General features: G+C 45.0%; 1 protein-coding gene across 10 annotated transcripts in view; it reads left to right on the top strand.

The window, feature by feature from the left end:
• Positions 1–206: 206 nt before the first annotated feature.
• GALNT8 (polypeptide N-acetylgalactosaminyltransferase 8) overlaps positions 207–20,853 on the top strand; it is a 116,383-nt gene continuing 95,736 nt past the window's right edge. For 5 of the 10 annotated variants that reach the window (XR_009048427.1, XM_057702491.1, XM_057702492.1 and 2 more), the window contains exons 1-2: positions 208–613; positions 14,246–14,543. Coding sequence is in view for 6 of the 10 variants with exons in the window: in XM_057702491.1 (XP_057558474.1) it covers positions 406–613; positions 14,246–14,543 (506 nt within the window). In the remaining 4 variants the exon portion in view is untranslated. Of the gene's footprint in view, positions 614–14,245; positions 14,544–20,853 lie in introns of all 10 variants that reach the window. The other 5 variants (XR_009048426.1, XR_009048424.1, XR_009048425.1 and 2 more) reach the window with 2 other exon arrangements.

Genomic DNA, 20,853 nt, shown 5'->3' with positions numbered 1-20,853 from the left:
ACTCACAGGCCCAGACCTCACATGCCTTTTCAGAGTGTCTGCCAAGTGATTTTACCAGGAAGAGGAAACATTAAAAAACAAAACAAAAATCAAACAGAACACAGAGAGAAGAGCCTCTCACTAGCTCTGGGAGCAAGCATTAACCTGACTTCTGGGACAGTGCAAGGTGTGCCCAGGTGACCTGCCCATTGTTGGGTGGCTGCCATGGCATATTCCACACACCTGATGCCGCTCTGGGAGAACCAGGCAGCCTGGGACAGCTTTCCCAGCCAGAGAATATCTGGCTCAGTGGGCAGGGTGTCCTCTATGCAGCTGGAGTCAAGGCTCAGCTCACTGTGATCCTCAGGGGCCTGAGCAGTGACACACGCCACCCCCAGGGAGCGGCAGAGCCAGAGGCAGAGCACGATGCTCAGGAGAAATGTCCCCAAAACCCTAGGCATGGGGCTGATGCTGGTCTTTGCTCTCCATTTCCTCCTGATGTTTTATGCCAAGGGGATTTTACAAAAGCTGGTTCTGGGTGATCTCCAGAAGAAGCTTTATTTGCCTCCATCTGAACAGAATGGGACAGTGATGGAGAGACTCTCTCACCTGGAGGTGGATTTGCTGCACCTGAGTAAGTTCACAGCACTAACTTGGAGTGGATGGTGTGCATGCGTGTGTGTGCATGTGTTTAGGGACACAGAAAAAAGGGGCGTGGAGGTAAAAATGAGAGAATTAGGGGACTTGGAACAAGCAGCTGACGGAGGGGAGCAGAGTGTTTCTCTGTGAGTGGACATGAACATGCATGGTCTCAATTACACACCTGCAGGTTGGGAGGCAGAGCTTCTGAAAAAACATTGCTGACAGGCACAGCCCTCTCCCTAGGTCTTTGTGCGGCTGGGACTGTTCAAGGGAGGTGACACTCTCTCGGGCAAAGGCCTGACTTGCATTTTGCTGTGAGCTCCTATCAGGAATGAAGTGGGCTTGTTAGAAGACATAGGGTCGAATCCAGATCCAGCCGCGTGGTGTGTGGTTTAGAGAGAGTGCTTCTCTCTCTCAGCCCTGGTGCCTGATCTGCAAGTGGAGACAAGAGGAGATGACTGCCTGATCTCAGACCCTTGTGAAGTCTGTGCACAAGGTGCTCCCTGGCTGATGTGCGCCACATGTCAACCTCTTTTTTTTTTTTTATTGAAGCATAACTAATGGATAAGAGTACGTTAATTTCAGGTGTAGAACATAGTGATTCAATATTGTATATGTCACAAAATGGTCACCACAATAAATCTGGTTAACGTGCGTCGTCCTCTCACATAATTATACACGTTTTTCCTTGGGATAAGAACTTTTGAGATTTACTCTCCTGACAACTTTCAAATATACAATACAGTGCTGTTAACTAGAGTTGCCAGGCCTCACCCATTTTGCTCACCCACGCCCACCCTGTCTCTGGCAACCACCAATCTGTTCTCTGTATCTAAGAGCTCATTCTTCCTCCTTTAAACATTTCACATATAAGTGAGACCAAATGGTATTTGTCTTTGGCTTGTTCCACGTAGGATAGTGCCCTCAGGGTCCACTGAATTTTAACCTCTTCCCATGAATTCTGGGGTTTGTTTTTGAGGCTCACCATGAAACTCTAACCCCTGTGAATTTCATGCACCTTGGCATCTGCCTCTGGTCAGGGGAGCAGTCATGTTCCTGGGCTCCCCCATGACAGGAATCTAATGCTTGTGCCCTGAGTGGGGTGGGGGGGTCTTGAACATGCAAGTAGGGAAGTGACTGCACAGATGTGTGGGTGTGTGCACATGGGGGCCGGGTGGTGGGGAGTGTCTTTTAAAAAACAAGAACTGAGCCTTGTAAGGGTTCAGGGTGAGGCAGAGGGATAGATGGAAGGACAGACAGGAAGAGAAAAAGGAAGGGAGGAAATCAGGGTAAGGGAGGGAGAGAGAAAGAGGACAAGAGAGGAGAAAAGAGATGAGGACAGAAAAGAAGCCATGTGTGAGACAGTCTAGGGCAGAGAACGGAAGAGGTGATAGGGAGGCAAGAGGACAAAAGGGAAAGTAAGATGAGGGGAGAGAGAAGAAGGCATAAAACACTGTAGCATGGTCGACATCCCCCATTACAGGACTCATGTGTTATTGTGGTACACTTTTCTGGAAGGCAGCCCTTTTTTTAAGGGCTGGTTTAATTGATGAGTGTCTTGTGATGTGCCTATTCCTTGGGCCTGGCACAAAGAAAATTTTCTTTTTTTGAGGAAGTATACCTAATATCTTTTAAAAAAATTATTTATTTTGGTTGCAATGGGTTTTGGCTGTGGCGGGTCTTAGTTGTGGCATGCAGACTTCTTAGTTGCAACATGTGGACCCTTAGTTGTGGCTCATGAGCTCCTTAGTTGTGGCCTGCGGACTCTTAGTTGAGGCATGCATGAGAGATCTAGTTCCCTGACCAGAAATTGAACCCGGGTGCCCTGCATTGGGAACGTGGAGTCTTACGCACTGGACCACCAGGGAAGTCCCTGGCCCAGGAGAAATTAAATGGGTGAATGAGTGACTGAGTGTAGGAAGGAGAGAATAGAGGACAGGCAGACAGGGGTGAAGGAAACGGTGATACAGGGCAAAAAGGAGAGGGAACAGAGAAGACTGTCAGGTCCAGAAGCCCTGGCTTTGAGAACACCTGGCTGGGCTGGACATTGACTATGCAAACATTCTCAATGCAATTTCAGCAGAGGATGTCTGTGTACCTGGGTGGTCACTGTCACTTGTTGGTAGAGTACCCAGACCACACCAGCTCCCTAGCTCACCCTACTGGCTCAGCCTCCTCAGGCCTTAAAATAGCAGGACTTCTGCTAAGAGCCTGGCTATTCTCTCCTCCGGTTGGGACACAGCGAGCCTCGAGAAGCCATCCTGAAGCATTGGGTTTATGGCCCTTCCTTCCTTTGCAATGACCAGTTCCGCCTTTGCTTGTTCTCTGTGCTGCCCACGTTTTATTCACTCTAAAATGGTGTGGTGTTAGGGACTCCCTACCCCCTGAGATGAATTTCAAAATGTCTTCCAGACACTGTTTCCAGATCACAAATGCTTTTCTTTCCTGAAGGGCTTGCTGAAATGGAAATCCCATTCAATTACCCATCCTTCTGGTTTCTCATTGCCTCCAAGAAGATTGAAGAAGATCATATCAATAAGGATATCTATGCAAACCATGGGAACTATTGTTGCAGAACTTGATCCCACGAGAAACCAAGCACCACACTCAGAGAACTGGAGAACTCAGGTTTATTGAGCCAGCGGCACCAGATGAGCTAACGCTCCAAAAATTCTGGGCCCCGTTTCAGGCCAGTTTTCTCCTTTTATAGATTAAGATGTATAGCTACAGTTGGTACTAACTGATTGGTTACACAGTTTCTATAAATTACAGGTGGTTGCAGAAGGTGGCGGTTGCTAAGGGTTACAGGACACAGGAGTTCAGACAAAGGCGAGCAGAGGCAGGAATAGTACATTTTATACTTATATCAATCATTCCTATGCAATTATTAACAGGCAGGGTTCACATAGCAGGCCTCTAACTATAGATTTCAAATCTTCCTCATCATAACCCCCCCTTGACGCCCTTAAAAGCTTTATAAGGCGTCAATTTCCAGGTCAGTTGAGCCTATAGGCTGATATCCCCTTAGGGCTAAGAAGTGGGTGGTTGTCCTTGGTCTTTGTCGAATTCCTCAAGCTTCTGCCGTGCGTAGACCAGTCAGCCCTGGAGGGACTGGAGCAGGGCTGAGGTTCTTAGGTTGGTTTGGCTGCTTTCGCAGGAAGACCCAAAGTGGCTGGCTTGGATGAGCTTCTGCAGTCCAGGTCTCTCGCCCTTCTAGAGGCGCTTCTCTCTTCACCCGGGTGTGGTGGATCCACGATGTTATTCCTGTAACTTTAACAGCAGTAGGGGTTGCCAGGGAGACCGTATGAGGGCCTGCCCAAACTGGCTGAAGTGGTTCCTTTTTCCAGTCTTTTACTTATACCTCATCTTCTGGCTAATAGGGATGAACCCAACTGCCCAAAGGAATGGGAGACCTTTCTAGGGCTTCTCGGGTAACATGGCAAAAGACCTTTCCCAGGGCCTGGAGGTGTCAAGATATCTCCAGGTCAGCGAGTTGTTGGGGGTCTCGCTTGAGTCTCCCTACCACTTGGGGGGGGGTCTCCTGTATACGTTTCAAAGGGAGAATAGCCTGAGGACCTCTTGGTGCACGGGGCTTGGAGCAAGGCTAGAGGTAGCATATCAATCCAGGGTAATTGGGTCTCCTGACAGAATTTAGCTAACATAGTTTTAAGGGTTTGATTCATGCGCTCCACTTTCCCTGAGCTTTGTGGCCTGTATGCAGTATGAAGCTTCCATTTGATTCCCAGTATTCTGGATATAATCTGGATTGTTTCAGATACAAAGGCTGGCCCGCTATCAGATCCTATGGAAAGAGGTAGTCCATATCTAGGGATTATATCCCTTAGTAGGGCCCTGGCCACTTCTTGTGCTCGCTCGGTGCATGTGGGGTAGGCTTCAACCCACCCTGAGTAGGTGCAGACTATCACAAGTAGATATCTATAACCTCTGCAAGGCTTGATCTCAGTAAAGTCCACTTCTAAATCTTCAAAGAGCAATGTCTTGACTGTTTGCACCCCTGGGCTGGGTCTTGGCCCTTGGCTGGCACTGTTTCATGCGCAAGTCACGCATTTAGCACTGATCTGGGCACACAGGGTTGGAAGCTTAGGAATGAAATAGTACCGGCCCAGTAGACTTTCTAGTGCAGTCTTCCCTAAGTGAGCTGCCTCATGGTGTTGCATCACCAGCTGAACCGCTATAGCACTGGGGACAAAGAGTCTTTGGTCTGGAAGCTTCCATCAGCCCTCCTTTTCTTTAGTCCCTCCTTCAATTAAAGCCCATTGATCATCTTCTTTGGTATACCTTGGGGACAGGGGCAATTCTGGTGCCAAGGGGGCCTTAGAGATCGGTTCAGGGCCCAATGTTGGACTCAGTTGGATCGCTGCTTCCTTGGCTGCCTGGTCAGCCAACCGATTTCCTTTGCTGACTGGATCCGTCCCTTTCTGGTGGGCTTTGCAGTGGATGACTGCCACCTGGGAGGGCTTCCAAATTACCTCTAACAGCTGAAGAATTTCTTCTCTGTTTTTGATCCCTTTTCCCCCTGCTGTTAGTAGTCCCCTTTCTTTATAGACGGCTCCATGAACATGCAAAGTAGCAAAGGCAGACCTTGAGCCTGTGCAGATGTTGACTCGCTTCCCTTCGGCGTGCCTCAGCACCTGGATGAGTGCCCACAGCTCAGCCCGTTGTGCCGACCACCCCTGTGGCAAGGCCTCAGCCTTTATTATCTCATCTGTTGTTGTTATTGCACAGCCTGCTTTGCGTCGTCCTTCCTGGACAAAACTGCTTCCGTCAGTGAACAGTTCCAGTTCTGGGTTCTGGAGGGGAGTGTGCATCAGGCCTGGCCTGCTCGAGCAGATTTCACCCAGGACCTCTTCACAGTCGTAATCGGGGGTTCCCGCCTCCGTAGGTAAGAAGGTGGCAGGATTCAGCGTCCGCACAGTCTCGAGGCAGACCTGTGGGTTTTCGCAGAGCAGTCCTTGAGAGTGAGTCATTCTGGTGTTGGTCAGCCATTTATGTCCCCGGCTGTTCATCAGCGTAGTAATGGCATGGGGAACTTTTACATTTCTATTCTGCCCCAGTGTAAGCTTGTCTGCTTCTCTGACCAGGACCACTGTAGCAGCTAATGCCCGGAGACATGGCGGCCATCCGGCGGCCACAGGATCCAGTCGTTTGGACAGATATGTGACCGGGCACTGCCATGGCCCAACTGTTTGTGTGAGGACCCCCAGTGCAGTATGATTTTTCTCATGCACGAAGAGGTTAAAGTCCCGTGTCACATCTGGCAGCCCTAATGTTGGAGCACTGGTTAAGAGTCTCTTTATTTCCTTGAAGGCTTTTTCTTGTTTAGGCCCCCACTCTAGGGGGGCCGTGGCCTCGAACAGTGGCTTGGCAGTTTCAGAGAAACCCGGTATCCAGATCCGGCAGAATCTGGCAGCCCCAGGGAACTCACAGACTTCTTTCTTGGTGCTCAGCTGAGGTATTGAGCAAATGGTTTGTTTTCTTTCAGGTCCGAGTGCCTGATGCCCTTTTGATATGACAAACCCAAGGTACTTGACCTTTTGTTTGCAGATCTGCGCCTTTTTCCATGACACCTTGTACCCCGTGGTGGAGAGTAGGGCCAATAGGGCTTTGGTTCCTTTCCAGCAGTCCTCTTGGATGGAACTGGCTAGCAACAGGTCGTCTACATACTGGGTGCAGTTTAAAGTCTCTCCGGGGAAGGCAGCAAGATCCGCAGCCAGTGCTTCACCAAACAAGTTGGGTGAGTTTTTAAAGCCTTGTGGCCGTCGGGTCCAAGTCAGCTGTGTTTTTCTCCTGGTGTGTGGGTCTTCCCATTCAAAGGCAAACAAGGGCTGGCTGGCTGGTAATAGCTGGAGGCCAAAGAATGTGTCCTTGAGATCGAGGCAGATGAACCAGCTCGTTTGGGCAGGTAAGAGGCTCAGGAGAGTGTAAGGGTTCGGGACCACTGGATGGATGGTAATTACTGCGTTGTTGATGGCGCGAAGGTCCTGGATGGGCCGATAGTCATTTCCCCCAGGCTTCTTGACTGGTAGAAGCGGAGTGTTCCAGGGAGACTGACACTCAATCAGGATTCCGGCCTCACGCAGGCGTTGGATGTGGTCTCGAATTTCCAGACGTGCCTCTCGCAGTACTGGATATTGCTTCTGCCTGACAGGAGTAGCTCCCGGCTTCAGAGTTACTACAATGGGCGCGTGGGTCTTGGCCAAGCCTGGGGGCCCCTTTTCTGCCCAAACATCAGGGAATTCCTCTAATAGATTAGTTGGGTTCTCCTGTTTCTCTCCTGAAGCATAAAGACGCCATTCATCCTCCCTGGGCATGGTCACGGCCATTATCAGAGTCGGTTGACTGCCCAGGGTGAGACTTGCGGACTTCTCGGGAGCAAAGGTGATTTGCACTCCCAGCTTCATTAACATATCTCTGCCCAGTAAAGCAATGGGGCACTCTGGTAAATACAAAAATTCGTGAGTCACCAAGTGGCCCTCAAGCTGACATGCGTGGGCTCTACAGAACTAGCGAGCAGTTTTGTCTCCTGTGGCCCCAGTGATAGGTGTTGTTCGACCTGTAAGGGGAGCCACAGGTGTAGTCACCACCGAGTGTTCTGCTCCAGTGTCTACCATAAAAGTCATTGATTGGCCCCCAGTTTTCATTGTAACCATTGGTTCTCAGGGGCCCAGCATCAGGGAGCTCGGTTTCCCCTACTCTGACTCTGCCCCAGCTAGGCCAATAAGGTCTTGGCCAACCGGCTCAAGCTGATATCTTCCTCCGCTGGGTTGGTTGAACTTCCTTGGACCTTCAGTTGCCCCTCTGCGGTGAGGACATTCATTTCTCCAGTGCCCGGTTTCTTTGCAATAGGCACACTGGTCACGACGTAGCGGTGGTCTCTTTTTGGTTTCTCCTTTCCGAGGGGGTGCAGTCTGCTTTACCGGGCTTGGATTTCCCAGCACGGCAGCCAGTAGGGACACCTTCTGTTTCATATGCTTGTCAGCCACCTTCTGGGCTTCTCGGTCTCAATTCACAAACACCTTGTTTGAAACCTCCAGCAACGGAGTGGCATTCATCCCAGCAAAGCCCTCAAGTTTTTGGAGCTTGCGGCAGATGTCAGCATGAGACTGGGCCACGAATGCCGCATTAACCATAGGCTGATTTTCTTGTACCTCTGGGTCAACAGGGGTGTACACTCGGAATGCCTCACAGATCAGTCATTGCTTGTGGTTTCTCTGGGTAGGATGGGGTATGGTGTTTCCAGCTGAGGGGGTCGGTAGTACTGAAGGGCTGATGATAAAGGACCGGGCGTCCTGGCTGGACGGAGCTGTCCTCATTGACCTCAGGAGGGCCTCTGGTCTCTCGCAAGGACATCTGCAGGACTGTGGGCTGCTGTGCTGGTTGGCTGGCCGAGCAAAGCCGCCGTGGGCTTAGAGGGGGCTCTGGATTTGGAGGCGGTGGAGACACAGAGGGCGGAGGGCTGTCTGGTAACGGGTGAGGGGGCCGAACGGGAGCTGGTGGAGCTGTTGGTATGTAAGGCGGAGGTAGGGGGGGCTCTTCTTCAGGATCCCCTTGGTAGATAACCTTGGCTGGCTTTTCTCCGCCTTTTCTTGGAACTGTTTGAGCTACTAAGACCCTATATTGTCCCTGCCTATTCACGCAGAACCCAACCCAAGGAGGCAGCTGAACAGCAATTTGTAACTAGGAATCTATGTATGGAAACTGGTCTGGGTGTCCAGGGGTCCCTGTCACCACTCGGGACACTGCTCTAACCGCAGGGAGGGCCAGGGTACCCTCCGCAGGCCATCCCACCCTGAAGGCGGGCCATTCCAGCTCGCATAGCTCGCAGAGCTTTCCCGCAGTCATCTTAAACCCCATAGTCTCCGGAGAAGCCTTTCTTAAAGTTTTTTATCATACAATCTAAAACAGTTGGCTTTGAGGAATTTCCTCCCATGTTATTAAGTACAACTAAATTCTTTAGACAGGAGGGAGGAGGGGAAACCCAATATCCTGGCTCAGAAAGTTAGCTGAGGTAGGGGAGGATACTCCACAGTTGCAGGGGCCCTAAAACAGAGGGCAATTATTTTCCTCCCTGTGTATCCCACCCTGTGTCGATGGCTCAGAGACAGACAAGGATGGGTGCCCCCTCCGGAGAGGAGACCACTCAGATGCCCACCTGGCCGTGTCCCTGTGGGGAACTTAGGTGCCTCTTAGCTTCGGCGGGTGGTATAGAGTCCCAACTTAAATCTGTCCTCCAGAGACAGACACCACCCTGAGCCGTATGAGGTCACCACGGAACCGCAGGTTAGGGCCCACTCGGACTCCGTAGCCACGAAGGCTGTGGAGCCACATAATCGCCCTGGAACAAGGACGAACCAGGGCGCTCACTCACACACACATTCACACCAGAGTTTATCACAGTGCCTCCCCACTCTGGGAAGGTCCCTGACTGGTGGGCGCCTCCCCGCTCTGGGAAGGCCCCTGCCTGATGGTCTTCTTACTGAAGACCGTAGGAGGTGATCAAGCTCCTCCTCCGTCCGGAGATGGGACCCGACTGGGTTCAGTGCCCCAGGGTCTTACCTGGTCCTTGGTTGCAACTGTTTCGGGTGAGTTGGTCCCTGTCTCTCTAATGAGTCGGGTCGGGGCTCGGCCGTCCGGAGAGTCAGAGCACCGGTCCGACAGAGAACCCGGAACACCGTCGGGTGGCGCGCCTCCTCCTTCGTCTTGGAGCTCCTTCGCCCCGACCCAGCCGAGCCACCGGTCCGGCGGCTCAAGGGGTCGGCGTGGTTGGAATCTCGCTGGGGCCTCCAAAAATGCTGAAGAAAACCGATCCCACGAGAAACCAAGCACCACACTCAGAGAGTTGGAGAACTCAGGTTTATTGAGCCGGCAGACCCAGACGAGCTAATGCTCCAAAATTCTGGGCACCGTTTCGGACCAGTTTTCTCCTTTTATAGATTGAGACATACAGCTACAGTTGGTACTAACTGATTGGTTACACAGTTTCTATAAATTACAGGTGGTTACAGAACCTGGGGGTTGCTAAGGGCTACAGGACACCCGGGAGTTGCTAGGGGTTATACGACGTGGGAGTTCAGACAAAGGCGAGCAGAGGCAGGAACAGTACATTTAATACTTATATCAACCATCCCTCTGCAATTATTAACAGGCAGGGTTCACATAGCAGGCCTCAAACTATAGATTTCAAATCTTCCTCATCATTACAGCTCCAGGATCACATTTGTCAAAACGCATTTCCTTTTATCTCCAGGTTGAGTTGAATACTCTTCCAGACACCCATAATATCCTGTTCATATCTCTTGTAATATGTTATCGCATAACACTTTTTTTGCAGAGTTATATTTTATTCAGCAGGAATTTTTAGGACTTCAAGCCTGGGAGGCACCATCTCAAGTAACCCTGAGAGAATTGCTCTGAGGAGGTGAGGTGGGGAGCCAGGTTATATAGAGGTTTTGCAACAAAGGGCAGGTAGTCTGAACATCAAAAGATTATTATTAATTAAAGAAAACCAGATATGTCAAGTTAAGGAATTTAGTGCTTTTCTGTGTATGGGAAGATTCAAGAGCCTGGGCTCACTGAAATCATTCCTTCGATATGCACCTCAGCTATCCGGGGCCAGGATCCTGTGTTTTCACATCCTGAGTTTCCTCAGGGCTCACGGTGGGGAGTGGTTGCGGTCTGATGGCTGCTAGATGACAGGTGTTCTTTTCCTTCCTGAGTTTCCTCAGGGCTCACCAGCTCACCATGCCGGTGGTCGCACAGCATTTTTTTTTTTTTTTTTTGAAGCTCTTTATTGGAATATAATTGCTTTGCACTGTTGTGCCAGTTTTTGTTGTACAACAAGGTGAATTTATACATATATCGCCATATCCCTCCCTCCTGCAATTCCCTCCCACCCTACCTATCCAACCCCTCTAAGTCATTACCCATTATCAAGTTGATCTCCCTGTTTTATGCAACAGCTTTCCACTAACTATCTGTTTTACATTTGGTAGTGTATATATGTCAATGCTACTCTTTCACTTCATCCCAGCTTCCCCTTCACCCCTCACCCTGTGTCCTCAAGTCTGTTCTCTACATCTGCATCTTTATTCTTGCCCTGTCACTGGGTTGATCAGTACCATTTTTTAAGATTCCATATAGATGAGTTAGCATACGATATTTGTTCCTCCTTCTGGCTTACTGCGCTCTGTGTGACAGACTCTAGGTCCATCTACCTCACTACAAATAACTCAATTTCATTCCCTTTTATGACTGAGTAATATTCCATTGTATATATGTGCCACATCTTCTTTATCCATTCATCTGTTGTTGGGATTTAGGTTGCTTCCATGTCCTGGCTATTGTAAATAGTGCTGCAATGAACATTATGGTACATGTTTCTTTTTGGATTATGGTTTTTCTCTGGGTATATGCCCAGGATTGGGATTACTGGGTCATATGGTAGTTCTGTTTTTAGTTTTTTAAGGAACCTCCATACTGCTCTCCATAGTGGCTTTACCAATTTACATTCCCACCAAGAGTGCAGGAGGGTTCCCTTTTCTCCACGCCCTCTCCAGCATTTATTTTTTCTAGATTTTTTGATGATGGCCATTCTGACCAGTGTGAGGTAATACCTCATTGTGACTTTGACTTGCATTTTTCTAATGATTAGTGATGTTGAGCATCTTTTCATGTGTTTGTTGGCCATCTGCATATCTTCTTTGGAGAAATGTCTATTTAGGTCTTCCACCCATTTTTGGATTGGGTTATTTGCTTTTTAAGTATTAAGCTGCATGAGCTGCTTGTATATTTTGGAGAGTAATGCTTTGTCAGTAGCTTTGTTGGCAAATATTTTGTCCCATTCGGAGGGCTGTCTTCTTGTCTTGTTTGTGGTTTCTTTTGCTGCACAGTACTTTTAATTTGTCTTCCTTGCTGGCCTGGGAGGTAGCTCCCACCTCATTTTCCCAGACTTCTCCACCACGGAGAAGGTGCTGTCAGTTTGCTCAGTCACAACAGCCAGAAACCTCAAGCATCACTGACATTCTCCCCTTCCACGCCTACACTTTCACTTCCAAGCTGTCACCACGTCTTGTCTAGCCAACCTGTAAATCACATCTCAAAATGTTCCACTTCCTTCTCCACCGCATTTTCACTCTAGATCAACATCTCTCCCCTAGTCTACTACACTGCTGCTTCCTAACTGATCTCCTACGGCCCCTCTTTCTGATCACAACAATTAAAGTTTCCTGCTCTTCTCAAATCCCTTCCTCACCTCTCCCCCTTCCCACTCCCCTGACCCCCGGCAGAGGAAACAAAGAAACCAGAGTAAATGGGAGAATAGCCAAACTTTACTCTGTTCCAGGCCCTGTCCTAAGCTCTTTACATGTATTAATCCACTTAGTTATCACAGCAACCCTCTAAGGTACTTGGTAAACCTAAGGCACCAAGAAGAGAAATCTGCTGGCCAGGGTCACACAGTTAGGATGGGCTAGGGCAGTCCTGCTAAGGAGCCTGGACGTTGAACCTCTCTGTGGTAAAAGAAGTTGTCAGATAGGATCGGCCTGTTTTGTTTACCAATATCCTTAAGAACTAGCCAGCATAGATGCTCAATAACCCTTGGTGAGTGAATGGTCCAAGTGAGGGTCAATAAGAAATTGAACTGGAGTAGAGTGGAAAGCAAAGGAGGACTTCTACCCTGAAGAGGTAGACCCTATACAAAGAGGCAACTGCATGGAGGTAGAGAAAAGAGAGTCAAAGGAGACCTGAGGTTTTGGGACAGGGTAGGTGGGAGAACAGTGGTTGGTACCATCTGTAAAAATAGGGGTGATGCCTTGGGAGATGCGGGGGCAAGGTGACTAGAAATTTGGGAAACTCAGAAAACAACAAAATGAGAAATGTCTCCAATAACGAGTTGAGAAGAAAATGATGATGATGAAGATGATGAAGATGATGGTGGTGATGATGTTGAAGATGGTGATGGTGGTGATGATGAAGATGGTGATGATGATGAAGATGGTGATGGTGATGGTGGTGGTGGTGATGATGAAGATGGTGATGATGAAGATGGTGATGGTGGTGATAATGAAGATGGTGATGATGATGGTGATGCTGGTGATGGTGATGATGGTGTTGGTGATGATGGGGGTGATAATGAAGATGGTGATGATGATGATGATGATGGTGATGATGAACATAAGTCACAGGCACAGTTTCACATGCTTCATGTGTACAGACTCATTTAATTCTCCCCCACATCCATGCAACAAGTGCTGCTGCTATGTTCCCATTTTGCAGGCAGGGAAATGGAGAAGTTAAGATACAAACTCTCCTGAGGTCATGCACCTGATACATGGCAGATGTGTGATTCAGATTTAGGCAGTTTGACTCTAGAGCTGCAGATTGGTGTGTCTGGTGGTGATTGTTGCCTTGGGGTAGATGAGATCATCATGCAGAGGAGAGGACAGAGGGTAGGAGTGGGGCACAGGGCACAGGAGCTTGCCGGAGCCCATCTGTAGTTCTGTGATGCAGAAAGTACTCACCGAGAGAGAAATGATAGCAGCAGAGCCAGGGTAACCGAGGTGAACCTGGCCAGGGACCAGGGGCAGGGACAGCCAGATGCAGTGAAGGGAACACTGGTTTCTCCTCCTTCTGCTTAGGATATTCTCAGCTGTGTGTTCCTGTGTCCAGGCTCCAAGATGGAGCTGTATCGTCGGTCTTGTATCTGGAGACAAGGCCACTGAATTTGATGGCACTGAGAGGAAGATGTATTTAATATCAGAATCAGACTCAGCTAAGCTGGGTCATCTCATGAGAGACTAACAGATTGTCCTGCTTCCTCTGAGTAGAAAGATTCTGATTTCATTCATTTGGGGATAAGCCTAGATAACTACATTTTTAAAATTACTGTAACAGATGATTCATTTTTTAAAAATTAATTATTTATTTATTTTGGCTGCATTGGGTCTTTGTTGCTGTGCACAGGCTTTCTCTAGTAGTGGTGAGTAGGGGCTACTGTTCCTTGTGGTGTGCGGGCTTCTCATTGTGGTGGCTTTTCTTGTTGCAGAGCACAGGCTTTAGGGTGTGAGGGCTTCAGTAGTACCAGAGTATGGGCTCAGTAGTTGTGGCTCATGGGCTCTAGAGCTCAGGCTCAGTAGTTGTGGCGCATGGGCTTAGCTGCTCTGCGCCATGTGGGATCTTCCCAGCCCAGGGTCAAACCCGTGTCCTCTGCATTGGCAGGCAGATTCTCAACCATTGTGCCACCAGCGAAGTCCCTGTAACAAATAATTCTGATGTAAGTGGTTCTTGGGCTTTATTTGGAGAAATATTATCTTATTGTCAATGTATTTCTCAGATCATGGTTCCTAGAGGAAACCTGAAAGTATGGGACTTGAGATAGATAAGTTCCGATAGAGCTGGAAGGAGAAATATGTTCTTCTGCTTGCCTCATTGAGACAGCCTAGCGTGGCTCTGACAAGTTCCCCTGACATATTGCATCCTCTCTGCAAGAACTTGTACATTTTAGAATTTGGGCAGAAAAACATTTCAGGGAAATGTGGATGAGAAAGCAATGCCCAGGTAACTAATAATTGGCTGAAATGGTTTCTCCCCTGCCCTTCGTTTGCAGGAGAAAGGATGAAACTGGCTATGAAGCAGCCAAAAGATGTGGGTGACACACTGGCGAGGGTGAAAGATGAAGAGCATCCTGTTCAAAATGCAGTGCAAGCCAAGGCAAGGGGCTTCTTCAAGCAAAAACCCAACAAGCTTCTCTTCCCAAACTCACAGCTTTTCAAGCAGTGGGGTTGGGACCTCCCTGAGGCTGAGCAGAAGGAGGCAGAGGACCTCTTCCAGAAGTTTGGCTACAATGTTTACCTCAGTGACCAGTTACCCCTCGATCGCACCATTCCAGACACACGAGATTACAGGTAAGAAAGACAAAGGTGGGCTTCCTGCGGACCTCAGTTTAATTTGAAGATGCACTTTGGAAGCACCAAAAGTCAAGGGTTGGAAGGAGGGTTGGGGGAGTGAGAAATCGGTGGGGAAGGGGCTCAGGGCATAGAAAGTTCTGGAAGGCTGACTAAGCAGAGTTCTTGGCTCTCATCCATGTTATGATGGCAGCTCAGAGAAGATAACTGACTGAATTAAGTATTTAAAGCCCCTCAGAGATGAGCAGAGATGTCAGAGAAACACAGATCCTTGAGAATTCTAAAAGATTGGGTCTAACTTATAATTTTACAGATGAGGAAACTGAGGCTGAGAGAGAGAAAGAACTTGGGCAAGTTGCAGGGAACTTAACAGAGCTTCTTTTCCCCTGCTGTATTCCTCAGATTCTCTTCTTGGATCCCTCTTTATTTTATTTTATTTTATTTTATTTTATTGTTTTTGGCCGCACTATGCAGCATGCGGGGATCTTGGTTCCCTGAGCAGGGATTGACACTGGTCCCTCTACAGTGGAAACAGAATGGAGTCCTAACCACTGGATCGCTAGGGAATTTTGCTATTAATTTTAACTTAAAGAATCTTCCTTCTTCTGTTTTCCCTTCCTATTGTTTTTTTTTCTCTTTCTGCCTCTCCTGCCCTTCTTAATGAGTTTTAAAAGTAAAAGCTTTTGGAGATATAATTCACATACCATACAATTCATTAAAGTGTACAATTTAATGGTTTTTAGTTTATTCATCACCATGATCAATTTTAAAACATTTTCATCTCTTCAAAAAGAAACCCCACCCCCACGAACAGCTACTCCCCATCTGCCCGCGGTTAGCTCACCTCTAGGCAAGCACTACTCTGCTTTTCACCCCTGTGAATTTACCTCGCCTGTTCTGAACATTTCGTATAAATGGAATCATATGATATGGAGTCTTCTGTGACTGACTTTTTGCATGTAGCATAATGTTTTCAAGTGTCATTCTTGTTATAGCATTTACCACTACTTCATTCCTTTTATTATAAAATAATATTAATATTTTGTTGTCTGATTATAGCACATTTTCTTTATTCACTAGCCGATGGACATTTGGATTTTTCCACTTTTTGACTATTAGGAACAATGCTGCTATGAACATTTATGTGCAAGTTTTTGTGTGGACATATGTCTTCTTTTTTTCTTGGTTATACCCTAGCAATAGAATTGCTGGGCCATATGATATCTCTATATTTAAACTTTCAAGGAACTGCCAGACTGTTTCCAAAATGACTGCATCATTTTACATCCCCTCCAGCAGCATATGAGTCCTGATTTTTCCACATCCTTACCAGAATTTGTTATTATTTGTTTTTTGATCAGAGCCATCCTAGGGGTGTGAAATAATATATCATTGTGGTTTTGATTTAAATTTCCTTGTTGTCTAGTCTAATGATGCTGAACATCTTTTCATGTGTGTATGGGCCATTTATAAATCTGCTTTGGAGAAATATCCATTCAGAGACTTTCTACTTTGAAAAATGGATTTATTTGTCTTTTCATTTTTGAGTTGCAAGCGTTTTTTTTTTTTTTTAATAAATTCCCTCTCTATATAAGGTTATATCATCTGCAAATACTTCCTTTCCAACATGACGCCTTTCAGTTCATTTTTTTTTTTTTGCCTAATTGCCTGGCTAGAACCTCCAGTACAATGTTGAAGAGAAGTGGTGAGAGAGGACAGTACTGTTTTGTTCTTCATTATAGAGGGAAAGCATTTTATATTTCACCATTAACTATGATGTTAGCTGTGGGGTTTTGTAGGTGTCCTTTATCAGAAATTCCATTCAATTCCTAGTTTGTTTAGTCTTTTCTTTTTGTTTATATCATGAAGGGGTATTACATTTTGTCAAATGCCTTTTCTGTGTCTGTTGAAATAATCATGTGGCTTTGGTCCATTGTCTGTTAATACAGTGTTTTGCATAAATTGACGTTAGGATGTCAAACAAACCTCAAATGCTTGGCATAAAGTCCGCGTGATCATGACACATAATCGTTTCTATAGTTGCTGGATTTGGTTTGTTAGTATTTTGTGGAGGATTTTTCTCTCTCTAGGCATAAGGGACGTTGGTTTGTAGTGTTCTTTCCTTGTAATACTTTGCCTGGTTTTGTATCTGGGTAACACTTGTCTCATAGAATGAGTTGGGGAGTGTTTCATCCTCTTCTATATTTTAGAAAAGTTTGTGAAGGATTGGTATTAATCTTCATTAAATACTCATTAGAACTCACCACTGAAGCCATCTGGGCCTGACCTTTTTTAGTGGGTAATTTTTGATTCCTAACTCAATCTTTCTGCTTGAAGTAGGTCTATGCAGATTTCTATTTATTTTGTGTCAGTTTTGATAATATATGTCTTTCTAGGAATTTGTCAGTTTCATCTCAGTTTTCTAATTTGTTGACAGATAGTCGTTTACAGTATTCCCTTGTAATCTTTGAAAAAAATTTTTCTGTAAGGTCGCTTTTATCCCTGATTTTAGTAATTTAAGAATTATTTATTATTTTCTTCATTAGTCTAGTTGTTTGTAAATTTTGCTGACGTTTTCAAAGAACCAACTTTTCATTAACTTTCTGTATCGTTATAGCTGTTCTCTATTTCATGCATTTCTACTTTCATCTCTATCATTTCCTCCCTTCTGCTTGCTTTGGATGTAGTTTGCTCTTTCTTTTCTATTTTCTTAAGATGGAAGGCTAGAGTATTGATTTGAGTTTTCTTCTTTTTAGTATAGGTATTTGCAGCGATAAACTTCCTTCCAATCTCTTCTTTAGCTGTATTGCATAAATTTTGGTATATTGTGTTTTGACTTTGTCATCTTAAGATATTTTCTAATCTCCCTTGTGACTTTTTCTTTGACCCAATAGTTATTTTGGAATATGTGGTTTAATTTCCACATATTTTTATCTCTAATCCCACTCCACCATGATCAGAGAATCACATTTTGCATGAATTGAATCTTTTTAAATTTACTGAGGCTTATTTTATGCCGCAGCATGCATGTTCTCCTGGAGAAGGTTGTAGTACAGTTGAAAGTATCCTGCTGCTGCGTAGAGTGTTCTTACAGATGTTGTTAGGTCTAGCTGGTTTGCAGTGCTGTTTAAGTCTTATATTTCTTTATCTCCTGCTGAGTGGTTGTATCTGATATTGAAAGTGGGGTATTGAAATTTCCAATGATTATTGTTGAATTGTCTGGTACTCTCTTCAGTCTATCAGCTTCTGTTTCATGTATTTTGGGACTCTGTTGCTAGGAGTATATGCTTATAATTGTCATAACCTCCTAATGGATTGATTCTTTTATCATTACACAATCTCTCCCTTTGTAACTAGTAACATTTTTATTTTACCATCTATTTTGTCTGATATTAGTGTAACCACTCTAGCTTTCTTATGGTTGCTGTTTGCATGATATATCCTTTGCTTTCAACCTATTTGTATCTTTTGATCTAAAATGTGTTTCTTAAAGACAGCATATATGAGGGTGAGTTAAAAATTACGTGCACTTTGGTTATATTAAAACTTCTGTAAATTCTACATCCAGAGTGCAGATAATTTTTGACTCACCCTCATAGTTGAATCTTTTTTTGTTTTCCAATTATAATCTGACAGTATCTACCTTTTGATTGGGTTGTTTAATTCATTCACAATTAATATCTTTATTGATATAATTGGATTTATGTCTGACATTCTATTGTTGTTTTCTAATGTCTCGTGTCTTTACTGCTTGGTTTTTACGTTAAGTGAAGATTTCCTAATGTAACAGCATAATTCTTTTAATAATTTTTCAGTATATTCTTACAGTTGGCCTAGGGCTTGTCACATACATCTTAACTTATAAGAGTCTATTTAGACTTATTCCGATGAGATACAGGAAGGTTACTCATACATAGCCCTATTCACTCTTCCTCCCCTTTTCTATTATTTTTACACATATTCCATATATATGGCACAAACCCCAAAGTGTACTGCTATAATTACATTATATAATTTTATGTCTATTAAAGAAGATGAGAAAAAAGGAGAGGAAGCATCAATTTATAGTGAGTTATATTTATCTTCTTATTTACCATGTCTGATTCTCTGCACTTATTCCTGTGGATTCAATTTACCATCTGGTGTTATTTCCTTACTTCGATACAGATTTACTCCCATTCACCTCTTTTGTGCTGTGTTTGTCATACACACACACACACACACACACATAAATATTTGTCAAATATATTAAAGTATTATATGTTATAGCCCCAATAATACAATCATATACCCTTAAAAATACAATTGATTTTAAAATTAGTTAAGAGAAGAAAGGAAAAAGAAAAATAAAGAAAAAAAGAAAAGAAAGAGAAGAAAGGAGATGAAGTAGGCATTTATACTGTCTTTTATAATTACACAGTTACCTTCGGTGGTGCTGTGTGTGTGTGTGTGTGTGTGTGTGTATTTCAATTACTGTCTGAGATCACTTGCTTTTTTTTAAAATAAATTTTTTTATTTTTATTTATTGGCTGCATTGGGTCTTTGTTGCTATGTGCAGGCTTTCTCTAGTTGCAGAGAGCTGAGGCTACTCTTGGTTGTGGTGTGCAGGCTTCTCATTGTGGTGGCTTCTCTTGTTGCCGAGCACAGGCTCTAGGCGTGCGGGCTTCATTAGTTGCAGAGCATGGGCTCATTAGCTGTGGCTCGCAGGCTCTAGAGCTCAGGCTCAGTAGTTGTGGCGCACAGGCTTAGTTGCTCCGTGGCACGTGGGATCTTCCCAGCCCAGGGATCAAACCCGTGTCTCTTGCATTGGCAGGCAGATTCTTAACCACTGTGCTACCAGGAAAGCCCTGAGATCACTTGCTTTTAGCATAAAGACTCACAGACTTAGAGAATGAACTCATATTTACCGGGGTGGGTGGGTGGGTGGGGGAGGGATAGTTGGGGAGTTTGGGATTCACATGTACCCACTGCTATATTTAAAATGGATAACCAACAAGGACCTACTGTATAGCCCAGGGAACTCTGCTCAATGTTATGTAACTACCTAAATGAGAAAAGAACTTGAAAAAGAATAGATACATGTGTATCTATAACTGAATCACTTTGCTGTACACCTGAAACTATTACAACATTGTTAATCAACTATACTCCAATATAAAGTAAAAAGTTTAAAAATGTTAAAATAATAAAAAAAAAACTAAGCAAGTGTTAAAAAAAGAGAACTTTGTATTTCTTTTAAGGTGATCTACTACCAACAAATTCTCTCAATGTTTGTTTATCTGCCAATGTCTTTATTTCATCTTCATATTTGAAAGATATAAGATGCTTTGTTGATAGTCTTTTTTCCTTTTGATAGTTTCAGTAGGTTGTCCCACTGCCTTCTGTTTTTATTGTTTTTGATGAGATGTCAACTGTTAATATTTTTTTTGGCTCCCCTTGTGTGAGGTGAGTCATTTTTCTCTGGCTGCTTTTAAAATTTGTCTTTAGCTTTTAGTATTTGGACTACGGTGTGTCTGGGTGTGTATCTCTTCATTTATCCTACTTATCTTGGAACCTGCCTCAGTTTCATAATTTAGGTGTACACAGATAATATGCTGAGATCAGTGAGTAATTGCACTTAATTTTGGAGCATTAAGGTTTAATTCCATAGAGATTAACTCATGAAATTTCTTGTTAGAAAATCTTAGTGTGGATACAAACTATATATGACTCAAGTATCTACCTATACTTGAATAACATGTCTCACATCTGATGCTTATACATCAATGAGTACTCTTTGTTCATGCTGACCATAAAAAAGTCCCTGATGTTCAGACATACGGATTCTAGAATTAAAGCATCCTGGAAACCACCGTGCTTTGAGGACTGTCAGAAAACCACTGCCTGGACTTTCTTTGAGAAAGAAATGATTTAGTGATTCAGAGCTATCACATAGAATTATAAGGTAACATAAGGATAGACTTTCTATGCCTGCTAAGCAAGATGCCAAAGTGGTGGTCATCACTAGGTTTCCCCAGCTTTCTGGATGGTTGTCTGATACCAGAAAGATGCCAGCCCCGGCAGTCCTTATGTTGTCATGTCCTCTCTTTACCTTCAGAGACCAGAGAAAGGTGACTCAGGAGAATCAGTAAACTTTATTGAGTTTAGGTAGATATTAAATATCAACAAACAAACACATGGGAAGGCAGAGCTTTAGCAGTTAACCTCTAATAAGCAGTTCACAAAATGCCATGGACCAGAACCAGTTACAAAATTTGCAGGACCCAATGCAAAATGAAAATGGAGCGTACTTTGTTCAGAAAGTATTTAG

The sequence above is a fragment of the Hippopotamus amphibius genome, chromosome 12 (assembly GCF_030028045.1).
Source record: "Hippopotamus amphibius kiboko isolate mHipAmp2 chromosome 12, mHipAmp2.hap2, whole genome shotgun sequence".
Classification (NCBI taxonomy): domain Eukaryota; kingdom Metazoa; phylum Chordata; class Mammalia; order Artiodactyla; family Hippopotamidae; genus Hippopotamus; species Hippopotamus amphibius.
Note: the sequence above shows the minus strand (reverse complement) of the source record. Positions and strands in the feature narration are given on the sequence as shown.